Here is a 14,155-nt window from a genome sequence, read left to right as displayed (position 1 = left end):
TTTTGTGCCGAGCCCAGCCACTCTTTGCCTCCCACCCACTGCATGCCGGAAGAAGAGCGAAGGCTGGGGGTGGCTGTCTAGGCTGCCGGGGCTGCTAAGACACGTGTTCTTTCTGCCTTCTTCTGACTTGGAGTGTTGAGTGGCAGTGTGGGCCAGAGGTCCCTCTGCAGCTTGGAGAAGAGCTGCCTTCTCAGGAGAGAGCCAGGTGGTAGCTGTGGACTGTCCGGAAAGCCAGCACCAGGGAGGGCTGGGATTTCACCTGCTGTTGACTCTGCTTGCCCCCTGGCTCTTCGCTCTACATCTGCCCTCCTGACCTCTGGCAGATAAGCAGCACAAGCCTCTCAGCTCCTTCAGAGGCCAGATGACTCCTTGCTCTGGATTGAAAAGAATGGCCTTTGTCCCTCCTGCATGTGCCCTGCTTCTGTTCTGCTGGAGAGAGGGATGGGCAGGAAGGGGTGTGTGTGTGTGTGTGTGTTAGGGAAGTTAGATAGCTGGCTTGGGGTGCCAGGATTTACAGAGGCTGGGTGCATGGAGGCGAGGGACACACATACACCAAAAGAGGTGTCTCCAGCTGGTTCAAGGGGCTGGGGCACGCTGTGACCACATCCCAGGACCCTTTGCATCTTGGACCTGTAAGGAGAGTAAGACCTGAGCACAGCAGCAGCTAGAAAGATACCTAGGACAGCTGCCCAGCATATGCTGTTCCTCTTGGGCCAGTGCTGCCCTCCAACTCCCTCCCAGAGTTCTGGGCACACCTTCCTGAGTCATCTCAGAACTTCCTGGGAGGACCCCAAGCTGTCGTGCTCTCCTCCTGCACCAGGTAAGGTCATGTTTATTTCCTCTTTCCCCAGGGCCTCCCTTCATAGTTTCCCCTCCTGAGAACATCACTGTCAACATATCCCAGGATGCTCTGCTCACCTGCCGGGCAGAGGCGTATCCCGGCAACCTCACCTACACCTGGTATTGGCAGGATGAAAACGTCTACTTCCAGAAGTAAGCATGCTGCCCCGCCCTCCCGGGGCAGGGGGAGCTGTGGTGGTCCTCAGCCACCAGGCCTCCCAGGCGCAAGGCCTTTGAGCAGGGGCTGCCATGGGCTGCCCTTGGGCTATGAGAGCTTACAGAGAGGCTATCCAGTCTGTCCCAGGTGCAAGGCCAGTGTCTGCACAGAGCGGCCTTGAAAGGGGCCAGGAATGCGAGGAAGTGCTGGCTCTTCTTGCCTCATTGGCAGGGTGAGGGGACTCTTTGCTGCCTTGCTGTGCTGGCTCATGGAAGACCTTCTTCCCTCCATGCCAACTCCTGCCCTTCCTTGTCTCCTTGTTTGTTTGCAGCGACCTGAAGTTGAGAGTGCGGATCTTGATTGATGGGACCCTGATCATCTTCCGAGTGAAGCCTGAGGATGCGGGGAAGTACACATGCGTCCCTAGCAACAGCTTGGGGCGCTCCCCCTCTGCCTCAGCATACTTAACTGTGCAGTGTGAGTAGGTGTGAGGGAGAGCCACACATGGTAGGGGTTCTAGAAGAGACAGGCTTCATTAGCTGGACTGGATGCTGGAGGACAGCAGGAGACCGAGGGTCATTTGAGGGAACGTGGGCAGAGGAATGACAGGAAGCAGGAATAGCCCAACAGGAGGGCGAGACCTGGACTGGTCAATTGAGGTGAAACTAGCACTTGCTGGGCATCTTTTTTGGGCCAGGCATTGCTACACGTGTTGGCTGATTCATTCCATCAGCCAAGTTGGGTTGGATTCAAGGATGGGCAGACCTGAGTAATTGTCCTTGCAGTCAGTGCTAGCCAGCACCTCTCTCTGGACTGTGAACAAGATGTCTTTGGTGCCTTTTTTCCCCTCAGGTATATGAGGGAGGGTAGGTGACACTGACACAGGGTTAGATTTCTTGTCAGCTCTCCGCCTTCCCCCACTGTGGATAGGTGTGAGGTGAGGGGGACAGGACCCTCTTCTGTGGTGACTTGATCTAGTTCTGCCAACACCTGGCTCCCTCCTGGCTTTCTCCTTGCTCTTCTCTAGGGCTGCCAGAGATCCACACGGATGAGCTGCTCCTCATGCCAGCACAATCGAGGGCTTTTGTGCAAGCACAATAATTCAGTTTGCTAATCTTGAATCCGTCAGCGTAGTCAATGCTTTCCCATCCCCTGGCAAGCTGATCATTGTGAGAAAGGGAGAGAAGGATGAGTAATGAGGATTAATTTCTTCCGTTTGATTTGTGGATGGCCCTATCACTCAGACAACAAAGACGCTGGGATGTTACTGGAGGTGACAGGCTCTCCATCACTGGAGGGCTGGTGTGGGAGAGCCGCTCACCCCCAGGGGCGTGCAGCAGCAGGGGTACAAGGAGGACGGGCTGGAGATGCCTGGATCAGCATTTGAGCTGAGAACAAGCAGAAGAACAGTTGGTGATCCCAGGAGGTGGGGCTGGTCTCTGAAGCCACGCTGCAGAGCTGGGTGTTTGCACTTGTCTCCTGTCGAATGGGTGCCTGGGTGATGGAGCCTGGCTGGACCTTTGAGCTCCGCTCAGCTGCTAACCTCACATTCTCATCGTTTTCTTCTCGATGCAGTAACTTTACTGGCGGGGACAAAGGCAACATTTCACCATTTCCATGGTCGTCAACCTAAAAAGGCTTTCAGCACGCTACATTAGGAAGTCTCGAGTTTTTAAGGGCTATGAGGCCCAAGAAAAGTGATGTGATGTGACCCAGGACATCAGGCCTGTCTCACCTAGACCTGCAGGAGGAAAAAGCCAGTCAAGAAGCTATTTGCATAGGACTTGCTGGATGTGAAAGGGCCGGGGGAAGGGAAGAGTCCACTTGTAGTAGCATCTTGTCTGGCTATGTCACTTGGGCAAGAAGGTGGCAGTGGCAGAGGAAGAAAGCCAACAGGGGTGGTCTTTAGAAGGATCATGAATCTAACCAGGACTAAGCCCCCCATTGGTGAAGCCCTGGGCCATTTTTCTGTCAAGAGGGGTATGTGGTTTCCCTATCTGTCCCCAGTGCCATCACCCACTCCTGCTTGTCCTTTTTTACCTCCTTCTTGTCTTCAAAGAGAATCCAGGGGGTGAGATTTTCAGGTGGGTGAGACAAGGATCTTTATTTCTGCTAAAAAGCAGTGTTCAGAGTATTTCCCATTCATAAACCCTTTGAAAATCTTGGAGGAAAAAAAAAAAAAACTCTACATACAAAAGTAGGAAGCTATGTCTAAATATATAACTCGGCCTGGTATTTATGTAATGCTGTTCTCTGAAGAGCTCCAAATGCTTAAAAGATACCAGCTCATTCATCCTCACTGCCTCACTGGAAGTTCTGGATCTTTCTCCTTGGTAGCCCTCGGAGGGAATGAGGAGAATCGAAAGGTTATGAGTCCCCCACATCACAGGATGTGCTGCTCTTGCTTCTCTCCTGAGAACCTTTCATCTGTTCTGTGGCCAATGTTGAGTCTGCATTCCAGCTGCACAGAGGGGAAACTGAGGCTCGGGGGGTGGTGGTGGAGCTGGGCAACTAGCACAATGGAGAGGAGAGAAAAGAACCAGCAGTGGTCATGCCTCTGAACACCTCATGCATAGAACTGACGTTCCTCTTTTGGCTTAGGATGTGGACCGAGAGCTGTTTGGCATCCAAGAGAGATTTGGGATAAGGAGCCATTGGCGGAGGGTGTGGTCAAGCGTTGACTTCAAGTTTGGAGTCTAGGGGCTGGAGATACAGACATCGAGAGTCCTTGTTCTACTTGTTCTGCCATTCATCCCATGCGTAGAAGCGTTTGAGGAGTGTTACAGATCGGAGCAGGCTAGAACATGCTTTTCTCTTGAAGAATGCAGTCGGCTGGACAGAGAAAGCAGCCCGCAGCCTGCACTGCTTTGGGGTGGCCTGATGTGGCCTCTGGGGTTTGTCCATCTTGTTCCTCATGGTGGTCCCGGCACCTGGCACTGTTGTGAGCACCATGGACACATGCAGAGTTTACTGAATGGGTGGGTGGGTGTGAAGGGCAGTTCCTCGGAGAGACAGTATCTGTATGAGACCCTGAGGGTGTGTGAGGGGTCTTGGCCCCCTGCCAAGATTTCTCACTCCTCGACTTCCCTCATGCCTTTCTTCTCTCTCACCCCACACGAACCCTGTGCAGACCCAGCCCGTGTCCTCAACATGCCCCCTGTCATCTACGTGCCCGTGGGAATTCACGGCTATATCCGATGCCCTGTGGATGCAGAGCCACCGGCCACCGTGGTCAAGTGGAACAAGGATGGCCGCCCCCTGCAGGTTGAGAAGGTGCTAGAGAGATGCATGTGGGGTCACAGTGAAATACAGTCTCTTGCCACTGAGATGCTGCCTCTGAGGGTTTGGTTCCCTGCCAGGACTCCTCCACTTTCCACCAGAAAACTCTGGAGAAGCAGAGCTGCTTCCGGTGGGGGGGTCTGCAGTCTGGTGCAGCTTCTGCCATTCTCCCAGGACACGTAGACAGCCCCTGCCCCAGACTAGCTGGTGCTTTGCCCAGGCCTGCCAACTGAGGTCTGGCCTGGTGGGGGCCAGGACCGAGCTTCTGCACCCTGACCGTTGCTCCCTGCTCTGCTGTCTGTGCTCTGGCAGAACCTGGGTTGGACCTTGATGGAGGATGGCTCCATTCGGATTGAGGAGGCCACAGAGGAGGCTCTTGGCACTTACACCTGTGTGCCTTACAACACCTTGGGGACCATGGGCCAGTCTGCTCCCGCACGGCTTGTCCTGAAGGTGAGGCCTGGGGCTGAGAGAGGCCCCTGTGGGAGTGGACACCAAAACACTCGACTTCATGGCTTTGCTGTGGTCTCCCTAGGATCCCCCGTATTTTACGGTGCTACCAGGCTGGGAATATAGGCAGGAGGCTGGCCGGGAGCTGCTCATTCCCTGCGCTGCTGCAGGGGACCCTTTCCCTGTCATCACGTGGAGAAAGGTACCTCTGGGTTCTGGAGCTCCTTTGAAGTGTGCTGGATGGGCAAGATCTGTGGTGGCTCTGTTCTAACAGAGCCAGGTGCTGAGTAGCAGGGCTGACTTCTAGAGTGATGGGCCCTCTGGAGGAGGGGTGGTGGGGGTGCAGGCAGAGTGCTCGGATTCTGTTCTGTTCTTGGCCTTCTGATGTGTTGGTGGCTTCTCTTCTTCCCTGTCGACCTGGTTCCTCCTTTGCCACCCCGCTCCCACCTTCCTCTTTGCCCCCTTTTTGGCCAAGGTAGGGAAGCCCAGCAGAAGCAAGCACAATGCCCTGCCCAGCGGGAGTCTCCAGTTCCGAGCCCTGAGTAAGGAGGACCACGGGGAGTGGGAGTGCATCGCCACCAACGTGGTCACCAGCATCACTGCCAGTACCCACCTGACCGTCATCGGTACGGGGGCTGTGGGCAGGAGGGCTGTGGTCTGGGTGCTGGGCACTGTCCACCCTTTCTGGGCATCTTTCCTGAATCAGCCCACCCCTGAGCCCGGAGCCTGCCCTGTGTAGCCCTAGCCCTCTGTAACACCCTGCATAAGGGAAGGTGATATGGGGCCTGTCCCGGGGAGGTCTTTTTCTGGCAGAATGTACCCAGCAACACTGCCACACAGAAATGGGGCAGGTGTGTGGGCAGGAGCAACTGCTCAGAGGTTTGTGTCTAGGGCCTAGAAGGGGAGCTGGAAGAACGGAATGAGGGGGATCTGGGAGGGGACCTGTGCGCTGAGCTCCATAGGCTGGGCCTGGCATGGAGGTTCCTGGCGTTCCCATTTCCTGGGATGCCAAGCATTATGATTCCACTTCTTCTGCCTGAGGTGTGTGTCCCTATGACCTCAGCTTGTACCATTGTAGCCTGCCTCTCTGGGGACTGACAGTTGTAACAGTGACCAACACTTTTCAGCGTTTACCACCAGTTTTAGGCTCTATACCAAGTGTGCCCCATCATTTATAACCTATGAGGCGAGAACTGGTAAGTCCCCAGTGTACGTCCATTTGAAACCAAGGCTGGCGTGGATGGCACACCTCTCCGAGCATCGCTGATGAGTGCTGGATCCAGGACTCGAACCCAAGTTGAAGTTCTTAACAGTTGTGTTGTGCTGCCTCTCACTTTGATGTTTGGGAGAAATATGGCTATCTCATGAAGCCAGAGAACTTTACCGGACAGGGGCTTTTTGGCTTTGCCTGTGACCTTCAGGGAGAGTGTCTCTGTGTTTGCCAGGGGAGCACAGGACTTTGGCCTGGGGTGACAAAGGTTCTGGATTCCCTTTGGCCATTTTCCTGATGCTCACCCCACGTCTTGCTAGAAGGACTAGACGGCACAGGGGGACGGGTTTCCTTCTACAGCCCTACTGCGCAGGGCGTCTGCTCCTCTGAGCATCCCTCGCCCCTGAGCACTGCACTTGGGGCACTGCATTTTGCTACTGCGCAGTGCCACTGTGGGTGCCCAGCTCCCTGGGCCCAGTTCATTTCAGTCTGAGAGGACTTCACTTGGTCTCCAGGCACCAGCCCCCATGCCCCGGGCAGTGTCCGGGTCCAGGTCTCCATGACAACTGCCAACGTGTCCTGGGAGCCAGGCTATGATGGAGGATTCGAGCAGACATTCTCAGTTTGGTACGGACCTCTGTGAGTCACCCCCGCATGCTTTGCTCTCTGCTTCTCCCTCCCCCAACCCCCGACTTCAGTCAGTCCCCTAGGGTGGGTGGACGTTAGGAGAAGGATATGGTTCTTCGCCTGCTAGACCTCCAGGCAGCGAGGTGTGTTGATGCAGTGACTAGGTCTTGTGGGGGAGGGGTGTATCTGTCTGAGGGATTTTGGGCATTCTGCATTCCCAACCTGGAAGGTTTGGGATGCCAGTTTAAGTTGTCATCTGAAGTGACCATCGCCCTCTGCTACTCTTCCCCAGCTTATCTCACGACCCCTTTTTGTGTCCTTCGTTCATGCTGCTTTTAGGTCCCTCTGTCCTCTGGAGTCTGGAAGAGACTCCTAGACTTCAAGGTCATTGTGAAACAGCCCAGCCAGAAGCATAGAATCTAATTTTTATTGTCACTTCCCCACTTTGAAGTGGTGCCTGCCTTCTGGCCTTGTCTTCAGCATTTCCATTTTCTGTAGGACCCTGTGTCTCTAGTATGTTTCTATCTCTGCTGTTAATTTGGCCAAATGTAGTGGTTTGAGATCTTTGCCTGAGCCTCAGGGTAGGTAAGGGATCTCAAAGACGCATAAATCAGGCTGAGGTCAGGAGGCACAGAAAAGGTGGAGAGAGGAACCATAGCTGACCTCCTTCTTGTTCCCCAAGGATTTCTCTTCCCACACATTCCTATCCTGAGCCAGGAACTGGCCACCTGCAGCGTGGGACATCCTTGAGCAGGAAGGATGAGTCCTCCCACTTCCTCCTTTTCAGACCTGCCTCATCTGGGTGTGTATTCCCAGTCAGGCTCAACCAGAGCCTGGGAAGGAGGAAACATCCCTGCAGAGGGCGACTGGTGGAAATTCAGGGAGAACCCTTCTCAATAGCAAGGGAGGTTGAAAGGCAGCTGCCCTCTTTGCCGTCATGGTGATTTGGTGGCTATGTCCTGAATACACGAGGGGTTTTGAGTTCTGGAGAGACACAATGCATCTGTATGGTGAGCATGGGGAGCTCTCTAAGGTGCAACCAGAACATCCTCCAACGCTTATCTCTGGTCCTCCAGAGGTGGGGAGCGGTGGCGGCCTGGGGGAAGGGGGTGCTCCTGACAACCCTGCCAGGGGACCACTGCAAGAATCTTGGTGCTGCTGGGTGGCTGTGTGTTCAGGGAAGTGCGTTTGGCATGGCCAAGCCAACTTCGGGGGTGTCCGAGTGGCAGGTCTGGGCCTAGACCAGGGTCTCCCTCACTGCTTGCGGTCCTGCTCCACGCTGCTGCTCATCTGCACCGCTTTGTTACACTTTGCTCACTTGCTTTGGTGCCCGGGGCTGGGTTGGGGGTGCGGGTGGTTGTGAAGTTTGGGGAGGTCTCCTTCCCTCTCATTCTGATTGCCTAACTCTCCCAGTACTGACTCAGACATTTGGCACTAGCTTCTTTCTTGCTGTGCTTTCTGCTGCCTTGGCTCAAACTTCTGAGCATTCATGGTAGTGAGCCTTTAAACAGAGAGGGAACCCGGTGGGCGGGCGTCCGCTAAGTTACAGCTTGAGCTCAGGGCTGCAAGAAGAAAGCTGCCCAGGGTCTCAGTCTCCTAGGCTGATGTCTCCTCCCTGTGGTGATGCCGGGGCACTGCACCTGTAGATCCCAGCCTCAGTGCCTGTGGAGAGTTAGGTGGGCAGTATAGAACAAGGCCTAACCTTCACTCCTAGTTTCAGGGTTCTCCACGCACAGCGTGACCTTCCCCTTGATGGTGAGTTCTAACCATTGAGGCCTTAAGGACTGTGGTCCTCACTGGGGAAGCCCCTGGTTATTTTTGTCATATAACCTAGACTTCCTCAGAAGACTCAAAGCTGGTTGGACAGAGTGAGCCCTCCGGGTTACTTGACATCCCACTTTGGTTGTCCTGGAGAGGGTGTGCAGCTGAGGTCACCTGGGTTCTTTCCCTATAGGGTCTGCCATTGCTGAGTTGCTCATCCTCACCTTCCCATGATGGTACCTGCCTTGTTCCGTGTGTCCTGACTCTTTCAAGGCAGAGCTGCTCTCAGGGTTGTGACCAGGGTGAGATTCTCCCAGAATGCACTTGGTGGTTTGACCAGAATCTTGGGTGTCACTTCTACCTAAGGGTTCCTCTTAGCAGAGGAGGTATCAGCAGTGGCTGGCAATGTGGCATAGCCGAAGTTGGGTAGGTCATCCCACCTTGGTCATTACCTCTTTCTGTCCTAAAACCTGGGAAGACCAGGTTTGCCCACGGCCACCTCCTTGAGGACCTTGCATGTACTCTCGTGTCTCCAGTGTAACCCACCCCACCCCCTTGTCCCCGATCCTCTCTCTTTCTTTTGGCCAGGATGAAGCGGGCACAGTTTGGGCCCCATGACTGGCTGTCTTTGCCAGTGCCGCCGGGACCCAGCTGGTTGCTAGTGGACACCCTGGAGCCTGAGACAGCATACCAGTTCAGCGTCCTGGCCCAGAACAAGCTGGGAACGAGCGCCTTCAGTGAGGTGGTCACTGTGAACACTTTAGGTGAGGGCCCCGGGCTGGGATGTCTTGAGGATATTGCCTGGAGGAGCTGGGTAAGGATGGTAATGGTGGTGATGGTCCTAGCAGCTAACTTTACTGATTACTTTGTGCCTGACACCTTCCTATGTGCTTTACCTAATCATGTCATTTCCTCTCCCAGGAGGGACTTGTCATACCGTTCTGTGGGGTTTGCCTGGACCATAGTGCCTTGTCCCACATCAGAGCACTTTTGGACAGATTGCTGTTAAGGAAGAGGCTCAGCATTTATCCTTCCTTGTTAAGCCACATGTTTGTATCTTCCTGTGGCTTCACAGGGCAGGCTGGAAATCCTTCTTCCTTCTGTGCTCTTACCAATTCTTTCCTCTGGCCCTTGGCCTCATTTGGTGGCCGGTGTGTGGCCAGTTCTCCCCGTTGAATCTCCTAGCCATGCCACCTCTTCCTTCCTGGACCCAGTGGCTCGCTTCATCCCACCTCGAGAGCAGCTGTGAACAAGTGGCACCCCTCTAGCCTGTTCCTGGATCCTTTACTGCCAACAAGGGGTGCAGCAGTGTTGCGATGCTTACCCCTACTCTGGAACTTCCCTCCCTGGCCCTGTTTTCCCACCTGGGCCAAGAAGGCAATTGAGAGCAGACTGAGCTATGGGAAGGCATTCCTACTTCTTTAGAAGTAGATACATATTGTAGTATCTTCTTAAGATACTATCTTATCTAAAAGACTACATTTAATTCTTCCATCTTCCTCCCATGATTCCCCTTTGTTAGCTTGGTTTTTTCCCCCCTTTCCTTTTATGAAGAACTCCATTCCCTCATCTATGTTTTTAGAAGTGCTCAGAAAGTAGGATCATGTGGGCCACTTCCCTTGGGTGAGGAGGGCTCTTTTATGTGACAGTCTTGTCCCTGAAATGACTCATGCATGGGAATGTGACATGTTCTGAGGGGCACGTGCTGAGCCAGAAGACAGCATGTAGAGAGTTGAGGGAGCAGGGACCCTCAGCACCACCATGTCCCTTCTCTCTCTCTTCCCTCTGTGCTGTAGCATTCCCTATCACAACTCCAGAACCCCTGGTGCTGGTTACCCCACCAAGGTGCCTCACAGCCAACCGGACCCAGCAGGGTGTGCTCCTGTCTTGGCTCCCCCCTGCCAATCACAGCTTTCCCATTGACCGCTACATCATGGAATACCGTGTCGGGGAACACTGGGAGACGTTAGATGGTGCCATCCCAGGCACTGATGGAGAGTTCTTTGCCAAGGATCTGTCACAGGTGAGGTGCCTAGGTTTCCCTGCTGCTATTCCCAAATCCTGAAAGTGACATGACTCTGTGGAGTCACCAGCAGCTTTGAGTGACCCGTGTTAGGTGTATGAGGCGCAGCCATGTACTGCTGCCCCACACCAATTTCTTTATTCTCAGATCTGCTACCAAGATCTGGGATCTTCAGGTCATGGCAGCCAAGGTCCCACAGACTCAGGACCGGTGTGTGGCAGCATGGGCTTTTATTGCTGTGAGGGCTTTTCCACGTAAGCCGAGGCCAGGCAGGGATGCTGAGGAGCCCTGAATATGTCACTAGACAGTGACCTTAGCTCCCTGCTAGCAGTCTAACTTGGGCTGGGCAAAGAATTTCCCAGAAGGGTAGTCTTCTAGCTTTGTCCAGGGAGCACCCCTGCCTTAACAATTCAGAGTCCCCAGACCCCCTTTAAACTTAGATCTCTCTCTAGCTGGAGAGAGGAAGCAGCTTATTTCTTGGATATGGACAATCTCATCTGTCTTTCTGTCTTCCTTCCCTGGACACTCATTTAGTGGTAGAATTGGCTCATGGGGGCTCCTGAGAACCCATGTGTGCGTCTCTTTCCAACTCTGCTTTCAGTAACTTATAGTTGTAGATTGAAATCTGCCATGTTGGGAGTATTTTTACCATGGAAATTGGCAAATGCTACAGATCAGGACTTTTTTTTTTTTAAACTGAGAGCTGTTGTTCATCACTTCCAGTAGGCCACTGCCTTGGGTACACTGTAACATGAGAGATTGTTGCAGGGTGGGTGGGGGAGGGTCAGCAGTGGGTCATTCGCTGTCTCAGGTCCCTAGGCTGACAGGGTCTTGTCCTGGGGGCTGTAGGACACCTGGTACGAATTCCGGGTTCTGGCCGTCATGCAGGATCTGATCAGCGAACCCAGCAACATCGCCGGCGTCTCCAGCACAGGTACTTGAAGTGGGGGTTCTCTTACAACTGTAGGGTGTCTCCAGCACAGATACTTGGAGGGGAGGGGGGGAGAGGTTCTCTTACAGCTGTAGGGTGTCTCCAGCACAGGTACTTGGGGGGAGCTTCTTTTACAACTATAGGATGTCTCCAGCATAGGTACTTTGGAGGGGGAGTTCTCGTACAGCTGTAGGGTGTCTCCAGCACAGGTACTTGGGGGGAGCTTCTTTTACAACTATAGGATGTCTCCAGCACAGGTACTTTGGAGGGGGAGTTCTCATACAGCTGTAGGGTGTCTCCAGCACAGGTACTTGGTGGAAAGAGGTTCTTTTATAGCTGTAGGGTGTCTCCAGCACTGGTACTTGCAGGGGGGTGTGTCCTTAAAACTATAGGGAGTCTCCAGCTCAGGTAGGGAGGAGGTTCTCTTACAGCTGTAGGGCATCTCCAGCACAGGTACTTTGAGGGGGGAGGTTCTCTTACAGCTCTAGGACATAAGAGCCATGTGGATGCCCTTTGGGAGAGAGCTAATATGGGGAGGGAGGTTGAAATGGAAACAACTGAGAGCTCTGGTGGAGACTGAGTCTCATCATTTCTCAAGGCCCTCCAACCCATCCTTCTTCTCCCTTGATGGACAGGATTTCTCCAACTATAGAGCTGTATTTATGACACTTTCTATAAGATAGCCACAGGAAGAAATATAGCTAATCTTGTCATGATAGTAGTCATGAAGAACTTGATTTAAGTTCTTTTGTTATGAAATCCCTGTTTCCTCTAGTGCTATCCTCTGTAATGGACTGGGGTGGTGAATTGGAGAGACAACAGGTCAGCACATATTTGTTGAAGGCCTATTATAAGACTGCTTTATAATTATGGTGGTTTTATTTGGAAAATTGCTGTTTGGTGTTGTTTCCTCCACTCCTTCGTCTCCCTAGATTTTTTTCAGGCTAAATAAAGCCAACTCCCTAGCATTTTCCACATTTATCTTTCTTTCTCTTGGCCCTGATCCCATTTCTACACATTTCTCTAGCTACAGTTCCTGAAACATAGCAGAGCCCCTCCCTCGCCCAGTGAAGTGGCTCCCTTGGTATGGGAAGAGGCTTTTGCTTAGTGATTAAGCAATGGCACCATTTCCATGGGCAGTGCTCACACAAGGACCTCTGGGACCAGCTGACAAGGAGCTTGGCCAAGAAGCTCATGCAGCAGGACTCAGAGCTACAGAAGCACCAGGGCAGACAGACTTGGGGAAGGACAGGGGAGGTTCCAAGTGACACCAGAGCACTGGGGCCATAGGGTGTGACTTCTGCCTTATGTTAGACACCATGGCACCCTTGGCTTTTGTCCCTTTCTTCCTTCCTTCCTTCCTTCCTTCCTTCCTTCCTTCCTTCTTTCCTTCCTTCCTTCCTTCCCTCCCTCCCTCCCTCCCTCTCTCCCTTCTTCCTTTTTATTATGAAAGTACCCTGTCTTGGCTTCCCTCCAGGTAGGGGACTCAGAGAGAAGGAGGAGCAGGGAACAGAGCTTACAGTCAAGGCTAGAATAGAAGACTTGAGGGTTTTCATCAGTGAACTGTTCTGTGTTCAGTGGCTTTATGCCTGGCACCAAAAGGAAGCCCACATATTGGGAAGACTCCCCATGGGTGAATGAAGGCACAGCAACCTCAGCCTCCTATCTCTAAGCTCCTCCATTACCAAAGGCTATAACATTCCATTTGCTTACTCAACTCATAAGCGAGATTTGGGTTATTTTCATCCATTGTTATTTTCAGCAAAACGACGAGCTCTGGCCAAATTTATCAGAATCCGCAGAATCTAAAGACTGGCACTTTCTATTATAACTGACTTTGAAGTGGGGTACAGTAGCTGGGGGTCTAGTCCTGGCTCCGTCACTAATGAGCTGTATGGATTTGGACACAGAGTGAAACTAAGTAAAATGAAGTTGGACCTATGTTGAATGTCTCTGCTGGCTCTAGCATTCTGAACCCGGGACGACCAGGACGTGCTCACCCTCCCTTTAGGAATTGCTCAGCTGTGCTGCAAGGACTTAGAAATGGATGGATCTGAATTCTGTAGTCACAACCTCTTCTCTCTGCTGTAGTATTTTACCCTCAAGGTGTCTCCACAGTGGGCTCTAATTTTGTCGAGATGGCATGGCAGAAGGCAGCAAATCCCCAGCAGGAGACCAGAGTTACAGTCTTGTGGTACAGGAACTGATGGGCAATATTTATGCCAGCAAGTTGCTCAAATTCTGCCAGCGATGGTTTCTGTACCTTAGGGAATGAAAGCGATAGCATGTGCTCTGTTGGCCGCCTACGAGGGTATCTGGTAGTATGCATGAGAGCCCTTTACAAAAAGTACTAGCCAAGTAGACATAATTATGGAAATTATTACTGCTATGGGTAAGATACAGATGTGATTCCTTCTTTCTAAGCTCTGTAGCGATCACTTGACTTCCGTAAACTAGTCTCTTCTCTCTCTTCCCCCTCTATCCAAACCTCTCCAAGTGCTAGAGTTGAGCACAGATCCCGAGCCTTAACATTATCTGTTCTGCAGAGGTAGGGAAAAATACTTGGGGGCTTGGTGTCAGAGCAGGTGGGGGCTTTTACAGGAGGGAGGCAGGGGAGGAGTCATGCGTGTTCCTTGCAACCCCCTGCAGACATCTTCCCACAGCCGGACCTGACCGATGACGGGCTAGCTCGGCCTGTGTTGGCTGGAATCGTAGCTACCATCTGCTTCTTGGCAGCTGCCATCCTGTTCAGCACCCTGGCCGCCTGCTTTGTCAACAAGCAGCGCAAGCGTAAGCTCAAGCGCAAAAAAGGTGGGTGTCTTTCCCCACCGGCCTGCTCTACCTGGCCCAGCTCCAAATGCTCCCTGTTGGAAGAGA

At 52.9% G+C, this 14,155-nt stretch overlaps 1 protein-coding gene across 1 annotated transcript in view; it reads left to right on the top strand.

Moving 5' to 3' along the window:
- IGSF9B (immunoglobulin superfamily member 9B) overlaps positions 1-14,155 on the top strand; it is a 47,359-nt gene that overhangs the window by 19,803 nt on the left and 13,401 nt on the right. The window contains 11 exon segments of the mRNA XM_032868965.1: positions 852-993; positions 1,329-1,474; positions 4,128-4,270; positions 4,589-4,729; positions 4,812-4,928; positions 5,202-5,352; positions 6,452-6,563; positions 8,913-9,088; positions 10,121-10,347; positions 11,197-11,281; positions 13,928-14,089. Of these exon segments, the coding sequence (XP_032724856.1) occupies positions 852-993; positions 1,329-1,474; positions 4,128-4,270; positions 4,589-4,729; positions 4,812-4,928; positions 5,202-5,352; positions 6,452-6,563; positions 8,913-9,088; positions 10,121-10,347; positions 11,197-11,281; positions 13,928-14,089 (1,602 nt within the window).

The sequence above is a fragment of the Lontra canadensis genome, unplaced genomic scaffold (assembly GCF_010015895.1).
Source record: "Lontra canadensis isolate GAN:19392208 unplaced genomic scaffold, GSC_riverotter_1.0 scaffold36, whole genome shotgun sequence".
NCBI lineage: Eukaryota > Metazoa > Chordata > Mammalia > Carnivora > Mustelidae > Lontra > Lontra canadensis.
Note: the sequence above shows the minus strand (reverse complement) of the source record. Positions and strands in the feature narration are given on the sequence as shown.